This window comes from Gymnogyps californianus, chromosome 1, assembly GCF_018139145.2.
Source record: "Gymnogyps californianus isolate 813 chromosome 1, ASM1813914v2, whole genome shotgun sequence".
Classification (NCBI taxonomy): domain Eukaryota; kingdom Metazoa; phylum Chordata; class Aves; order Accipitriformes; family Cathartidae; genus Gymnogyps; species Gymnogyps californianus.
Genome location: NC_059471.1, coordinates 72,869,413 through 72,886,636, shown reverse-complemented (window position 1 = coordinate 72,886,636; position 17,224 = coordinate 72,869,413). Strand labels below are relative to the sequence as shown.

The window sequence follows — 17,224 nt, the reverse complement described above, 5'->3', positions numbered from 1 at the left end:
TCTTGCACAGCAAAACAGGCTACAGATCTTCAGGGCTGCTCTGGCAGCAATGACATGAGGCACCTCAGGCTACTGCGACACATGGAACACACTGTAACAGCCCAGTTGCACACGACTGCAGGTAGTGATTATAACGTTAAGCTACGTGCAGTGTCTGCCAACTCCCACGAGTTCCTGCAACTGTAAGACTACTTATTAGCACTGAAATAATTAGCATTTGAGAAAAATAGATGAAATTTTAGCCTCATCTTTCAGTAATGGAGTTTTGAAATTTACTTCACTGGAAACTGGACTTCACCAGAGCTCACTCTGGATTTTTTTATGGGACTCCTAGGGTTTTCTCTGTGTTTTTCATTCTTTAGTATTCACTTTTACAAGACTTTGTCACATCCCTTAAGGATCACCTTTTTCCCCCTTTGTAATGCAAACAAGAACTCTCACATGAGTCTGTTAATCTGTATTGCCAGGAAAACACTGACTATAATGATACTTGCAGTATCTTCATAAGAACTGGCAACAGCATTTTGAATGCCACAAAAGGATAATTAGGAGCTCAATTCTGTGTGTACTCACAGCTGAGAAACTGACAAACAGAGAATTAAAACTTTATTATTTCTACACAAAGAACCATGTTAAAAAAGACAGGTCCGCACAGTCCCAGAATTCTCAACTTGTTAACTGTTCTCTTCTTCTCTTCTAATAAGAAGACACCAATAGACATCGCTTAGTATTGAAAAACTTATATAACCTAGTTTATGTTGTGGGTGCTGAGAATATTGCAGATGCCAAAGTTAACATGGCTTCTAGGGGAGAATGAACAAACTCATGGAACAGAAATCCATTACGGATTACCAGATACACAGAGCCCACATTCAGCTCAAGAAGTCTCCTGAGCTGGATGCTGGGAGAGTATTAGAGGAAAGTATGTTGCAGACACTTGCAGTTTGCCTGCTTTTTTTCCTTTTTCCTGGAGTGTTGCATTTCACTTTTACAAATACAGCTTATGTATATCTGCAACAGGATCAGAAAACAATACACAAACTACTCCACCAGGCAATTCTTACGAAAGCACCTGTCCGATATTACACAGCAATCACAAACATATTCCACTTTAATTCATGCAAATGCAAATCAAAAAGTAAATCTAAAATGAACTCTTCCTTCCATTATTATAACTCCCTATTATAAAACTCATATACTCATTCCTGACTTTTCTTAACCCTGTTCAGATAATACAAGAGGCCTAATTTGTCAGCTGGCTTTATATTGATGCAGAGGGACAGTTACAGATGGGGCTTTTGATGTAACACCTTCAATGCATGTGGCATAGCCTTTACTTTTTTTTTCACAAAGACAGGCTCATTCTCATCTGGACTCCATAAGTGTGTTTGCTATCTGCAGCAAAACAGTAACCACTGCCATTACTATCCAAGGGTGTTACATGGTCTGAAATCAACATGAGAGAAGAATACGCAGCATGCCAAGAAATAAAGAGCAGGTTACAAAGTAGAAACAGCAGCAGATGATTGTGCCTCCTCGGCTTACGCTGAAAAATATTTTATTTCCCCGGGGTAGCAATGTCACTATATCTTAGAGAAAACTCACTGACACTGAGGTTTCTGCTCCATGCCTCTTCAGCTCTCTAAAGGCCAATTTATTCCCATGCTTTCAAGGTATCTAGTGGAGTAAGCTCTGGGAAGGATATTTACATCAGCACCTGCTCTGTCCCTGTCCCTTGCCTTGACTTAATTTGGCTCTAAATTTGCACAAAGGTCTTCAAGCAAACCCTAGAAGACCATTTTCACCTAAAATGCATGCAAATAATCCAGAATTTTCATTCAGTAGTAATTGTTTTGAAGTTCTGATCAGTTAAACAGGAATTGCTGAAGCCCTTTTGAGTAATGACTATGAGCCAGACTTCAAGGGCAGGATTTGGTTTCAGATGGCAGTGACCTAAATTAGGGTATCTACTATAAGCTGAGTATCTAAGTTCCCATTACAGTCAATTGCCATCTTAGGGCTTGATTCAGTTGCCTCAATAGAGGAGTCTAGTACCATTTGGAATACCTCAAAATACTTTATCTGACCTCTCCAGAGCACACAGGTCTCACCTCATATCCACTAGCCCCAGCTAAATGCTTCAGATACTCTATGGTATCTCAAATAGCTTTAGATGCCTATTTTAGGTAAATAAATACCTCTCATAATCAACAGAGCCAAACAAGCCTGAAGAGCTATTCAACTTCAGGGTAAGCTGAACAGTTCCCTAGGCGCCACTGACTATTAGTATGACTACATCTCCACTGATGACAGCAGAAACTTAAGACACCTACTCACATAAAGACACTGAAATCCAGATGTCTGCAAGACACAGCTGAATCCTACTTCCAACTTTTAGATAGCCAAACTGTGTCTATAAGCTAATGTGCTACCTGTCCTATTTGAGCTGTTTCTATACAGAGGCTGGATTTTAAAAATGAAGACTCATTTGTTATTTTTTGTTTCGCTCATTTTTTTTTAACAAAATGGACCAACTTTACAGCGCACTACACTGTAAGAATATGGGCACACGAATCACCTACTTCAGCATAACTGAGAATGACAGTTTAAAGATCACTAGCAGCTTTCTGTTAACTGTTGCAGTGAATGCTTTTTCGTGATAATACCTCATTCCCCAGCAGAAAAGCACTTAAGCACATCCTTAGCATTAAGCATAAATTTAACACCCACTGACTTTAATGAGAACTAAGTAATGTACTTAATTGCTTTGTTGAACTATAGCCAACAGGAGTTGGAGGAAGATAAAGGCAAAGGAGAAATGCTGCTACTCTAGAAAACCTGAGGTTTTTCCAATGTCTACAGTTGTATATTTTGCTACAAGACAAAGAAGGGCTAAAATTTTGGATGGGATCTGTCTTTTGGTACAGACATATTCTAAAACAAATCTGAATTTAAAAAAAGTGTATCAGAATTCTTTGAGTGGTATTACAAAGGTATTGTATATACGTACTAGCAATCACTTCAGCAATCCAAAAACCTTAAATGAGATCTCTTTTACAGAGTAAGATTGTATCTTTTTACTCATCTACGAACTCCTGTAATTAATGCTGATAACAGCAAACTTTCTTTTAAATAAATGCCTCTTCAAGACCATCACCATCATGATAAAGTGCAATTCATATTTCAGTCCCTCTATCTGTCATATGCAAGTCATTGCCTCTGAAACTGCAGATGACTGCAGTGATTTAATTCTACATTTAAACCTTTGCAACCACACTCTCACATCCCTGCCAGTAATTCCATTCTCTGAGCTGCCAATCACTGATATCCTCTACAAAAAGGACTTTAAAAAAAGGAAAGGAAGAGGCTCACTTCGATCTGTATTTTCCCTGTTTCTCAGATATCACTGTAAACGGAGACAAAGGGACACAGCTCTTGCAAATCTCCCTAAGGAGACCATGGGGTAGTATAACTAAGTCAAGCTGGCCATACTGTGCAGAATAAAAGCAGCTCCATTTTCACTAGTGTAGGTACACCTACATGACAGAAGGTATCATGTAAGCAAAGCAGAAAGAAGAAAAAGGACCGATTCAAACAGGACAGGGATCACATCCATACTAGATGCTAGGGGCATGCAATCCAAAATTACCATAACGCAGGCAGTCCTGTCAGCCCAGCAGGATTTTGAGTGCTCTAGTCTGGGTACACATTTGAACAGCAAGAGACAGTCTGACAAGGTCCACATAGTGGAGGTGGCTGACCATAACAAGCCAAAAGCAGAACACCATTTCCAGTCTGTACAGGTGCTATGGATCATCAGACACTTTCCTGCAGGCCCAGCAGGGTTTGCCCAGACTAGACAAATGACTGGTACTGTGTAAAATGTAAGTGCAAGCTCACTGGCACATTTTAAACAGCCACTTTAAAACTATCAAAACAGAGAAAGGTGAATGTAAATAAACTGTTACAGTTCCACTGTACAGAGAGAGACTCTGAAAATCCAGTACAAAAATGTTGATATTCTTTATACACTACAAATGTTCCCTATCACAGGAACTAGGCGATTTGCAGAGGCTACTTTTAAAAAAAACTTCCTGAGGCTTTTCACTGCATGGCACTGGGAGGATCCCTTTTTCTCCAAATCCCACAGACTCTGTGGGAAGCACAGACCCTGCTATGTGCGTGGTGACTTGAGAAAGAGGTTTCTCCTTAATGAGTTGGTGTAATTCCCACTGATGTGAAAATGGGCTTTATTCCTGAGCTCATACAGATTCTGGTTCCAAAACTGCAAGCCATGACAACCTTCCTGTTGCTGTCTCTTCTGTGCCTTGGATATATATTAAGTCAGTTAAGTGCACTAAGTCAACAATATAATAATATAACACTCCCATAATGCAGAGCTAGAGGAGTGCCACAAATTATGCAGCAATCTGTCCTCTTGACTGTGATGAAAGGAATATATTACCTGATACAGCCATTTTCAATCCTTTCAATATCTTCATCAGTAGTTCTGACAGACAGTCTGTGCATACCAGGGTAGGAGTGCTGGGTGTTGATTTTTGCCATTTTGCTTTACATATCAACATCTAAATGACAGCTGAAACAGGAAAAAAACCAACACTTTGTGAAGGCTGCAAAAGAAATGCGCTCAGTACTTAAAAAAAGCAATTTATTAAAACAGTGGAACAGCAAAAAGCAAATTCAACCATTCAAAGAATAGCCAGCGATATTTACACACACAATATGATACCTGTTTCTTGATTTATTTGCACTAGACAGAAAAAAGTGCTAGTAAAAGCGTAACAAAGAAAATTCATCCTGACCAAAGAAAAGTTACATGACACTATACTCTTTTTAGTCTCTGGGCTTTCTGAATACCTACACTGTCATACCTATTACCCATAGTGAAATTACATTTAAAATCTCATTAGAAGAAGGTTACAGTTAGAAAGCCAATCAAAAAAAGCTAGGTAATACATGTGCTAGGACAACCCATTCCACTTTAAGTTGATCCCCTTGTGCTAATTTTATCTATTTTATGATTAAGGTTTTTATTCTGAAAATGCTTATTAACCAAGCAGATAAGTAATGAAATGTATCCCTCAGTTTAATATATGCCATGTATTAATTCTATATTATCTAAACTCTGCACTAAACACATACTAGGGTTTTCTTCCATTTATTTCCGTATGTCACTTTTCTTATACTGCTTCAAGACAAGCTCTGTTAAGATATTTAGCAGCCCAGCTCCTACAAGATTTAGGAAATTGACGTAAATTCCTTTCCAGATTTGACCTTCAATGCCTTACCAAATTCATATCACATCTATCACCTGCAAAACAGGTTTTAAGACTCAAGACAAGTGTCTTAAAAATGAGGGACTGAAAGACTTTCAGTGAAAGCTTTGAATTTTGAAATTTTTTTTTAAGTTTTGAAACTCCATTCAGGAACTTTGTTTGAGATATGACTAGAACGAAATTCTCTTGGTATCATTCAACTACCTCAGACCAGCTACTGTCCCTTTTTCACCTGTAACCCTCTGTCTCACTGACCATACAACATTCAGCTTTAGCACCAAATGAATTTTACAGATTTTACAGAAACTAACATTCTGCCCTTAATTATTCCTGAAGCAAAGCCCACAGTCCATGGTTAGGTCTATGTTATGCATTCGGTTTCTTAAAAACCAGATACCTGACTTACCCTCCATTCAACTCCCAGACAACTTTTAAAACTATTTAATATATTTCAAAATATAAAATAGATTAACTTCATTTTTTCATCCAGAAATAATGAAATCAGTCTAGAAATAGTCCTTGGGCATCATTTAACACATGAAAATCTGATTAGTATTTCCCATTACTAATTTTGCCGCAGGGCAGGTCAATTGATGTATAACTGTGTCTCACCTTAAACTGAGCCCTGTACATACTGGTTAACTTAAGTTTTATTGGGGAAAAAATTGACATTTCTATTACACAGTGATATAAAAAATAAAGAGAGTTCTCTCAACCCGCTCTCAGATTTGAATGTTCACTCAGAAGAATTAATTCCTAAAGTGCACATAATTTATGCTAAAAACATAACTACATATAAAAACGTTAACTGGAGCAGTCTCACAAAATGAATCAATTTTGTCTGTTCAAAAAACATCTGCCAAATTACTTATGTATATGTTAATGTATATCCATTATAAATAGCAATTAATATTTCTTTTAAAACAATTCAGCCTTTGAGAGACAAACATAGCTATTAATAAATTAACGAGTCAAATGAATAGGTTTCAAAATAGGTATGATGCCAAAAATATCTCACCTCTAGGAAAATTTTTCATAAATCATTTTTTAGGCATAATTACTGCTTCTACTACATACTTTGTAACACAGAATTAGATAGATGACATGCAATAGTGCTTTGGTGATTAGAACATTTATTTTGCTGTAACAGTGAATATTAAGGTAACTCCCATTTCTCATATATTAATTTGAACATAATTCAAGGTAAGAAGATGTGTTTTTCCTTATGTTGTTACTGATTTCTTCAAAGTTCAGCTTACCAAAATCTGCAAAAGTAGCCTACAATTTACACTCTGTCTCACTGCCCCGGTTCCAAGACTTGAAGTTACAATGGGAGGCTACAAGGCAGTAGCCAGGGTGTCAGAGCCACTTCATTTAAAATCAGAGCAGCACGTTTCCTGATGACAAATTGTTATGCACATACAGAAAGTAAGGCACAGTAGCAAATTGCTTCTTCCTACTGATAGTTGCTCTTGCTGCCTATTTCATTTCCACTGCTATGAGCTATACTAAGTCTCACGAAAGATAACTTTTAAGAGTAAAGTGGCATGAGCTGCTTGGATTTTACTGCTCTGTATAGACCCTGCTCTCCTTTAAAGCGCATCCAAATAATTTTATTGGTTTTTTAAATCATAATAGAACTCTCTATCACATTGCAGGAGGGAGGGAGGGAGGAGTTGTCACTCTTCCACTGAACAGTGTCATCTATTCCCCATGTACCCCCATTAAACTTCCACTTTATTCTAGTTCAAGGTTTTAAAAGCTGGTGGGAAAAGAAGAATGATTCACAAGATAAGTAACAAAGCATTAACTTTATTCTAAGGATGTATTTCCAGCACAAGGTTAGTACCGAGTTAAGATCTTGACTAGTTCTGCCACCTAACTCAACAATAACCCTGTCATTAGTTCTGGTGATTCACAATCAGATTGATGTCTATCTACAGCAGTTCTTAAACAAGGGTCACCTGGTTTATAATCTCCAACAAAATAAATAACTGTTCAAACAATAACAGTATGAGATAACAAAAACCTTCCAAAGTCTAAGGATGATGTAAATCATTCGCTACCAACAACATGTATTATCTCACTGAAAAGACACATGGCTTCTGAATCTGGAGAGTAGTGAACAATGCCTTTCTATATTTCAAATGCTGTAGGTGTGACATACAGATTTCCAGACCCGTCAGTTCTCCATGAGTTCCTGAAAGTTTTGTTAAAAAACATTAAGTACAGTATTTCTTTAAACTTCAAACTGAAATGGTTTCTCCACATGTTACTAATCTCCTGAAATTAGATATTACTAGTCTGGAATTAGATACTACTAATAGATACTGGAATTAGATATTCCAAATCTCCTGGAATGGTCTGAGTATGCCAGTGGAGCACTGAATACAGGAAACAGTTGTATACCTTATTTAGACTTCCAAAGCTGTGCCACTAAAGAAAGAAAACAAGTCATAGGATATGAAACCAAACACTATTTTGGATGAAAAACTAGCTTCTTAGAAGACAGAAAGCAAGAGCGGGATTAAACAGTCACCTTCACCACTGCAAAAGTTTAAGAACAATATTCCTCAGGGTTCCATAGGAAAACCTCTCATTAATGACGCTGACGAAAAGAAGGAGCAGTGAGACAAGAAGATCTCAGGATGGCAAAAAGTACTACGGGCAGGAGAAAAAAGTGGAGTGCAAGGAACTTCAGGGTGACCCACATCAACTAGATCAATTTCTCAATTTGACAGCAAGGGACGTGCAATGTAGGCAAATGGAAATCAATGAATACAGGTGAAAAGCATGTAAACTACTGCCTTATGTGCTTCCAAATTAACCATACGCTCTCCGAAAGGGTACCTGAACACTATATATGTACGGCTCAGTGAAACACCCTGCTCGGTGCAGGGCAGGCTTGTTGACACAATAGCTAACGATGTATACATGGAAAATGTTAATGACACAAAGAACGCTAAAACTGCTCCATGAAACATTAGTGAGGACTTATCTGGAATAGTCCTTCCCTTAAACAGAAAGATACTGCAGAATAAAAGCATGGCAAGAATGATTAAGGACATAGAAAAGGGAGAGAAAGAAAAATGGGGCTTGCTCACCCTAGAAAGGCAAAGAATAAGAAGCTATAAAATAAAAATACATAGGCAAAATTGGAGCTCAATTCAGAGCCCTTACAATGATTTCAGCTGTAGAATCCAAATTCAATATACAGTGTGGTCTGAACTCTTATTCTGCACTAGACTGGAGGGAAGGAAGAGGGAAAAATTTCACAGAAATACAACCCTACTATTAAGCAATAAAATACATTAATATATTTTTGGAAGGAGGTAGAGAGAGTGGATGAAGGTTCATTATTAAATTGTGCCATGCATGCCCAGCTGTGGTAGAGAGAGACAGACACAGGACTGGTAGAAATAAATAATGCAGCAATTTGGGTACAGCACAGGTGGTGAGACCTTCTGAAGCAACACGGTTTGGCCCTGCCTGAAGCACATCAAATTCTGACAAATCACTGGCTATCTGATAAAGGAGAAGTATTTGTTCCTTCTAGGCCTCCAAGATTCCTAATGATAAACGTGTTTAACGGTCTAGGGAGGAGATCAGCATTTCAAAACTGGATCCAAAATCTGGCAAGTAACTGATTAGGGAGCAGCGTAAAATGAGCATGGAGCTATCAGGAGTCAGCCAGCAGGAAAACGCTGCAGAGGCGTAAGACTCCGCAAACACCTTTTGCAGGGCCACAGAGAGACAGCTCCAGCTAGCTGGGATCTACAATCCTAAAACTGCCACTAAAAGCTGGTGCTTACAAGACAGTTTTAAGAACTGAGTAGAGCTCAGCTTTGTATTTAAAAACATAGTTATGACAGTAGTGTGGTGGCTTGGCCTTGGCTGGCTGCCAGACACCCACCCAGCCGCTCTCTCACTCCCCCTCCTCAGCAGTCCAGCAGGAGAAAGTAAGATGAGAAAGCTCATGGGTCAAGATAAGGACAGGAAAATCACTTACCAGTTATCATCACAGGCAAAACAGACTTGAATTGGGGAAAATTAGTTTAATTTATTGTCAATTAAAATAGAGCTGGATGATGAGAAACAAAGACAAAGCCACCTCCCTCCCTCTTTTTTCCCCCAGATTCAACTTCACTCCTACTTTCCCAACTCCTCCACCTCCTCCACCCCGCCCAGCTGCGCAGGGGGTGGGGAATGGGGGGTTGCGGTCAGTCCGTAATGCTTCCTCTCTGCTGCTCCTTCCTCCTCACACCGTTCCCCTGCTACAGCATGGGCCCTTCCCACAGGCTGCAGTCCTTCACGAACTGCTCCAGTGTATGTCCACTCCACAGGCTGCAGTCCTTCAGTATAAACCTGCTCCAGTGTGGGTCCTCCATGGGCCACAGTTCCTGTCAGGAGAACCTGTTCCTGCATGGGCTCCTCTCCACTGGCTGCAGTTTCCTTCAGGAGATAGCTACTTGCTCCACCGTGGGGTCCTCCACAGTGGATATCTGCTCCAGCATGGTCCTCTCCAAGGGATGCAGGGGAATCTCTGCTCCGGCACCTGGAACACCACCTCCCCTCCTTCTTCTCTGACCTTGGTGTCTGCAGAGCTGTTTCTCCCACTTTTTTCCCCTCACTCCTCACATGCTGCCTGTGCAGCATTTCACCCCTTCTTAAATACATTTTCCCTGAGGCCCCACCATGTTGGCTGAGGGGCTCAGCCATGCCCTGTGGTGGGTCTGTTGGAACTGTCTGGAAGTGGCTGTGTCTGGCACAGGCAGCCCCTGCCCTCTCTTCACAGAGGCCCCTGCAGCCCCCCTGCCAGCGCCTGGGCACCTGCACCCAATGCAAGTAAATATCTGCCTTTTATAAAATCTCTGTTATCTTTGAAGTATACTCTCTGCTCTGAATATTTAAAGCTAGTAATTACACTGAGGGTAAAACTTGATTACCTAGAGGCTGACAAGTCTGATAAATCCATGTTAGGCACTTCACACAGGTATTTAGCTCACGAGTGATTTAATAAGAGAGACAGACAGATAGATAGATAGTCCTCTGAGCCTGAATGTAGTTACCCAGTTGTAGGCAACCAAATTGGAGAACTGGATCCTTAAAGTACCCTTGTAATTTTTAGTTTTCCAGAACTAAGTGACTTACCTTTAAGCACACCAAGTCAAACTATGGAAAACAAAAACTGCCTCAGGTTGAAGAATTTTCCAGTGTCAGATAGCAAAACAAAACTTATCTGAAACAATCCTAGCTCCTGAAAGATTGACATCTTTACCAATGACTGAAGCAGAATTTTAACATGCTTTCTCACTTAGTATTTCTTTCTTTGCTACCAATTGTACTAACCTGAAAGAGATGAATAATAATTCCACACTCTAGAATATTGCTTTTCAGTGCATAAATCATTGAGACTGAAACTAGAGCTAAATGAGAAAGACACATTATCCTACTAAAAATATAACAAATTATACATTAGTGATAGCTCTCCCTACTCCAAATGCAAATAGTTCATGTACTCTTTTATCCTCTTCCTTTTGGATTCAAGAGCAACTGATGTCTTGTGTCAAATTATTTTATATGCACTGTCTGGTATAAAAGACCTGTTTTATCAAGACAGCCAGTTGTTTGACAACAAATACGAGTTCCAGTAACATATGAAAACTTGAGATTCATATAAGCATTTCCTAATTTTGAAAATCAGGTTCTACTTCTCTTTTTATAACATTAAAGACTTAGAACTAGAGGTACGAAGGCTACAGTATCTAAATTTTAGGAGCTGTATCATCCAGTCGATTTCCGACAGAAGGCATGCAGAAAATCAGGTACCCAGGAATAAGGCACTGAGAAGGAAGCTAGCCAATACAAAATGACTGAAGCTAAAACGGGAGACTGAAAATAACTGAGCATCTAACTCCAGGCCAAAAGGAGGTGACACCCAGTTCATAGCCATAACTCCCTCCTTTCTCAAGTCTATTCACCCATTTGCAGCAAATTGCGTTGTGCTTAGGAGCTGCACCTCAAAAATGAGAAACTTTTCAAGTCTGCTTCAAATTAAGCAAGCCAAAACCAGTTTTCCCCCTTTCTCCAGAGCCTCCTACCAATAGATTATGGGATACACTCACGCATACTTTCTCATGGGTTTGCAGTGCTCTGAGAACACTCAGAGCAGCAGCAGGAATGCCTGTTTTCAGCACCCACTGCAATCTGGACACAGTCAAGGCCTCTGAGCAGCTTCACGGCCTAGGTTTCAGACAATTTTGCACATGCTCAGTAGCAAAGAAAACCCAACACACAGGCACACATTTAAATATTACAAACTATATCAAATTTAGGAAGTTGCTGGCTATCAGCTAAGCCACCAAAATGAACTGTGTAGCCTGCCAAACATCTGTGAAAGAAGTCTGAATTACTATAGTCTCCCTCTTACGAGCATTGAGAGTTCACATTTGGGCTACTCTAGCAGTTCTCCTTTGGGGCAGAATATGTTATCTCACCCTAACTTAATTCAAAATTGTTAACGAAACAAATATTAATACTTCTGATATGAAGTAAATGTAGTTGTTTATCAAGTAATGATGGCAGATCAAGCTGTTTATATCACCACTTAATATTCTTAAAGCTTATTTATTTAGATTAAAAGGACTACAGACAAAAAATATGGCAGAATTCAAAAAACAGCTTTTCAAGGTGAAATATGTATCACTGTCACAACATAAAAGGTGACTTTACATACGATTTTATAATGGATCTTATGTATTTGTGTAGTTGGTAATATACTGTTGTTCTTGAGGCTTTCAACAACATTTTACTTATTGCTATGGAAGCAGTGATGAGCTGCATAGGATCACTTACATCATTTTAGTTAAGACACGTTCCAAATCCTCGCACAGCCTCTCAGGTTCAACCCCGGTAAATCTTTGGGATTTATTTTGGGATTTGACCTCCACCTACATGATCCTTGTTACATCATTTCATAATAGTTGTAGTTCAGTTGTACGTTATGCATGTTGTGTGTTACGTGTGACAGTCCGCAGTTCCAATGTGTCAAGCAGTACAGGCAACAAATGGACTTCAAAGACGGGACACTGGATCTTTAAATAACTATGTGATTTGAAGACAAAGTGCAACTTTTTTCTTCAATGATTTGGAGGTTTGTAAATTAACCTGCAGGTTTAACTCTGGCACACTCTCATGGAAATCAGCTTTGTATAAAGGTTACAGGATCAAGCCCAAGGGGTTGAAAAAATAATAAGTAGGCTGCATCACCTTACCCTCATGAACCATTATGCATAACAGTTTAAATCAACAATTCTTAAATCCTATGACCTCTTTTAAAAGTACAGTTTTCAAATTTTATTACTCTCTGCTACATTATATTGCATTTTCCATAGTCTATGGGCACTGATATCTCCTGAAAATGCACATAATTTATATGCATAGCCCAGTAACCTCAGTACTAAAGATTTGTCAAACAAATACGCTACCTCTCACAGGTACTCCAGGATGTGCATATACTACACACAACACTGCATATTCATATATGTATAATTTATGGTTTTAGAATGAAATGCATACGATTATCCTTGATCCATTTGACGGTTGAGTCCCTAGCACCTTGTAGTAGTAAAGCAATCTTTTAAATAAATTTAATTATTTGGACTGAGTTTCCCTTCCATATCTATGAATTACTAGTAATACAGTTCAATTTTCTAAGATTTACTAAATCTTTTTGCAGACCATTTTCTATGAATGTATTATTTTTTAGACTGGAAACTGCTCAGGGGAAACTAGCTGTGTATACTGAACATAACATTGTAAATTAAAACACAGTAAATTACAAATTACAGTTGACTGGACAACCAAGTCACATTGTGTTGTTTCTGTTGCTAGTATGCGTTAACATGATGCAGGTATCCATGTTTCTATACAGCAAATAAGCTCTGTGCAAGACCTCTGTAACCACCGTCTAAAATTCACCAGTTCTGCCAACATCTCTGCCAGTGCATTCATTTGCCAAGGTAACTCTTAAAAGTGAACTTAACAACGGCATTAATACAGCTAAAACACAGCAGGTTTACATTTCTGAATGAGTATCTATAAAATCTATATGTATATTTACATGTGTGCACGTGCATACATGTGAATGTTACCCATTCAAATTCACTCCCTGCCCACTTTATGTAAACTATCACAGCCTTCCCATTTGGCTAGGGAAGGAAAACATGAGAGGTAATTTGTGTCACGTTTCACATGCAGTAACGAGGCTTTTGACCAAAGAGGATTTAAGAGATGCTAATTAAAAGAGATGGCAACATTGGAGAAGGCTGCAGGGTAACGTGCTGAACCGAAATGACACAGCTTAGGTGCAAACTGGATGACAAAGGCTGGGATGCGCAGAGGTATACAGAAGGCAAAGCTGAGAGATGCTGACATGGAAGAATGGTGTATAATTTTTTAAAGCTGATGTGCTCTTCCCTCAAGTCGTTCACTGCTTGTTTACCATGATTACCCTTGCTGATCAGACATCCTGACAGTCCCATTATCATCTGCACCGTGTATTTTTCTAATCAGATGGTTTTAACATGCATACTCAAAGAAAACGACACAAAAAATATCAGAGAAAAAAAATAACTGTGCTGACTGAAGGCAAAGTTATCCTATTTCAAAAACCATAACATCTGAAACTACAATTTACTCAGTTGTAACAATGAAAATTACAGATTTTAAACACAACAGTCCTCTTACTACTTGCTTTGACTGTAACAACTCTGAATCTGGAAAACAAAATATAGTAAAAAGTGTCCACTACTAACCAGTACCAACATTTACATTTAACATAATTTCTTCAGAGATTTAAAGTAACGGTCATGCCATTTTTCCTTGTCTTCTTTTGCCTTTTTCCTCTTAGCAAGTGAGTGGACTGTGCATTAGAGGACACTGATTATAGTCATTATTGTATCTTGCACATTCTTAAGCACACTATGGCCTGGTTTACACTCCACAAGTTTTGCAAAAGATGTCATATTGCTAAAAACAACGTCAATTTAGCGGGAGCACCAGGAATCCCAGGAAAGTTATTTCCTTTCACTGCGCTTGCAGTATTTGCTAACATAATTTTCTTTACATAGGGTTTGACAACCTCATGCTTATAGCACAGGCACCGGACAGCAGAGGAGTTAAGAGACACATGGATCAAACTGGTAAAGCTAAACCTCAGTCAACAGGAGTGGGGTAATTCCCCTCGGCCCCACTTCTGTACGGATTTGTGTCCCGAATCCAATTTAACTGTGGATACACCCATCTCTGTGTCAATTAATCAAATTAACACTTTTCTTTAAAAAAAAAAAAGAGCTTCTAAGTTGCGTTTCCATTTCAAGCTTTTGAGTTAAGGTTTAGAACTGAAGTCAGATGCAGGACACGATCCCACTCTCACGGGCGTAACAGAAACGGAGGTTTACTGCTTCCTCTTTCAGACTCACCTTTCCACGCTTTCCTCCGCAGTATCCGAATTCAGAAACTCTGTCTGTCTGTCCGTCTGCCTGCCTGCCTGCCTGAGTGCAGGCGCTCCGGGGCCGTTATCCTTAAGCAACACCGACAGGCAGCGCTGCCCTTCCCCGACGCCGTTTCGGTCCGGACCCCGCTCCCGGCCGGCGGCGCCGGGAAGCGCCGGCAGCGGCAGCCCTCTCCGGCGGGGCGGCCCGGCCCGGCCCGGCGGGGGCGGCGGGGCAGGGCCCGCCGCGGCCGTCCCTCCGCGCGGCGCGGGCGGATTACAGCCGAAGCCCGCGCGCCTAAGCCCGGCTCACCGGGAAAAGCCGCTCGAAGGGCTTTGCGATCCTGTTAAGTTCTCGGAAGAGGATCAAGACGTCAAAGCAGCTCGGCGGCGCCCCGGCACATTGCTTGCCACGCCGAGGAAAGTTGGGAGCCCGCCGCGGGCCAGAGCAGGGCCGGCCCGGGGCGGCTGGCGGAGCGAGGACCCGCAGCCCCGGGCGGCGACGCCGTCGTCCGTCCTCCCCCCCGCCACGGAAAGAGACGTGACCCTGCGAGGCGGCTCCCCCCGACCCCGCGGCGGCCCCCGGCAGCGACACACACCCCGGCCCCCGAGGCACTCACGACCTGCGGGGCGGAGCTGCGCCCGGGCGGGCGCTCATCCCCTCCTCGCTGGGGAAGGTGGCGGGGTCGGGGTGGGAGCCGGCGCGCAACCCGCCTCAACCTCAGTCCCTCTCGGCCAGGCAGGGTCCCGTCGCCGACGCCATCCGGCTCCCGGCCGCGCTCACCGCTCCCGCCGGTGCCTCCGCGGCCGCCTCAGCCGCCGCCCCGCGGTCCATGCCGCGGGGAGAGGCCGGACGGAGTGGGGAGGCTCCGCGGCGTCCCCAGAGGGGCCGGCCGCCGCTCGAGAGGAGAGCTCCGGGCCGCCCGAGCAAGGCGGCTCCCCGCCGCCCTCCCCTGCCTCCGCGTCCTCGCACACGCCGCCGCCTGCGCCTTCATCTGCCGGGGCGGGCCCGGCGGGCTGCCCGCCGCACCATCCCCCCCCCCCCCCCAACCCCCGCCTCGCGCGCGGGGCCGTCCGTTGAGGGCGGCGGGGCTGGCGGGAGCGGGTTTGGTCGGGCGGGGAGGGGGGCCTCGTCAGGAAGGCGGGTGGGGGACGTGCCGCTGCCAACTGGAAGCGTGTCCCCCTCGACAGCCGTCAGGGAGGGGATTTGCCTGGGCGGGCGGCTGGCCTCTGCCCCGCCGTCGCTGCACGTCTTGCCTGAGGGGTACCGTGAGGAGATGATACCCCACAGCCGGTCACAGCACTACTGTTGCGACCGACACCTTCTCCTTGATGAGGAGGCGTTTCTCCTCGAGGTACCGCTGAACAGGTTTCTTCTTCAACACTTTGGCCTTCTCTCCCTGACCTCCTGGGGGGGGGAGCTCACCTTCACGCTGACTCCCAGCCTGCGCCAGGCAGCGTGCTTCCCTCATCTTGTTGTACTGAAGCTCCCTGAAGGCTTTCACACTCCCCTGAACTTCACCTGTTCAATTCTGATTCTGCTTTTCGCAGGGTCCAGAAAAGCTGGAAACAAAGACTGTGTATGAAAGCTCCATGAAATGATTCTTCAGCTGGAAAAAGAGTCAGCAAAAGCCATGTCATTCCTAACTGAGAGGCCACTGCACTGTGCTGCACAACGTCCGTTCAGCTGGATTGAACACAACATGACACTAGAAATGCATTTAAGTGCTTGGGTTTATGGAGAGGCAGAGTTACGCACTGCTCTCCCCTCGCTAAGAATTATTTTACATAAGACAGATGAACCACATCACACAACAAGCACTAAGGCGAGGAAAAGGCCACGTCTAAAACTCTTAAAACCCCATCCGAAACTTGAGGTCTCTTTCTCATGCAGCTATCACATCGGTCTTAAGAGTAACAAGTTTTTTTGGGATCGGAACAGAAAAGCCTGGGAAGGCAGAAAGCATTTGCAGAGCATGCTTTTTCACTTCCTTTCCTGCTGGATTGCCCTCCCCGGAAAACTCCGAGCAGTGTCCTGGAAGCGCTGGTAGGGGAGCTAGCCGACCAGGCGTGCACCAAGTGCCAGGTTGCTATTGTCCCTCAAAAGGCTCAAGCACTGGTGCACTTCCAGGTGCTACATGTAGATATGCGCCCTTTGCAGGTCCTGGCTTCCTCCTATGACAAGATCTAGTTGTACACCTTGCCCCCATGTTCTGGTTGCTATGTGAAGGAAGCCTGGGAAGGGAATCCAGGAAAAAGCTGTGGAGATTTCCAAAAGGTCCCAGATCTGGACAGTAAGGGGATCAGGCTGAATCAGCAAAAATGAATGTCCACATCTAGAATGCATCACTTTCCAAAGTCTGTCGTAATATTCAGTGGTACTGATGTAAGAAAATTTAGAGGAAATGCTATATTAAAGTTATAATACATCTTC

General features: G+C 42.4%; 1 protein-coding gene across 1 annotated transcript in view; it reads right to left on the bottom strand.

The window, feature by feature from the left end:
• The window catches only part of CNGA3 (cyclic nucleotide gated channel subunit alpha 3), a 33,613-nt gene extending 18,798 nt beyond the window's left edge, over positions 1–14,815 (bottom strand). The window contains exons 1-2 of the mRNA XM_050903797.1: positions 14,780–14,815; positions 4,466–4,597 (exon numbers count right to left, since the gene is read on the bottom strand). Of these exons, the coding sequence (XP_050759754.1) occupies positions 4,466–4,566 (101 nt within the window). The 5' untranslated portion in view covers positions 4,567–4,597; positions 14,780–14,815. The remainder of the gene's footprint in view (positions 1–4,465; positions 4,598–14,779) is intronic.
• Positions 14,816–17,224: the final 2,409 nt, after the last annotated feature.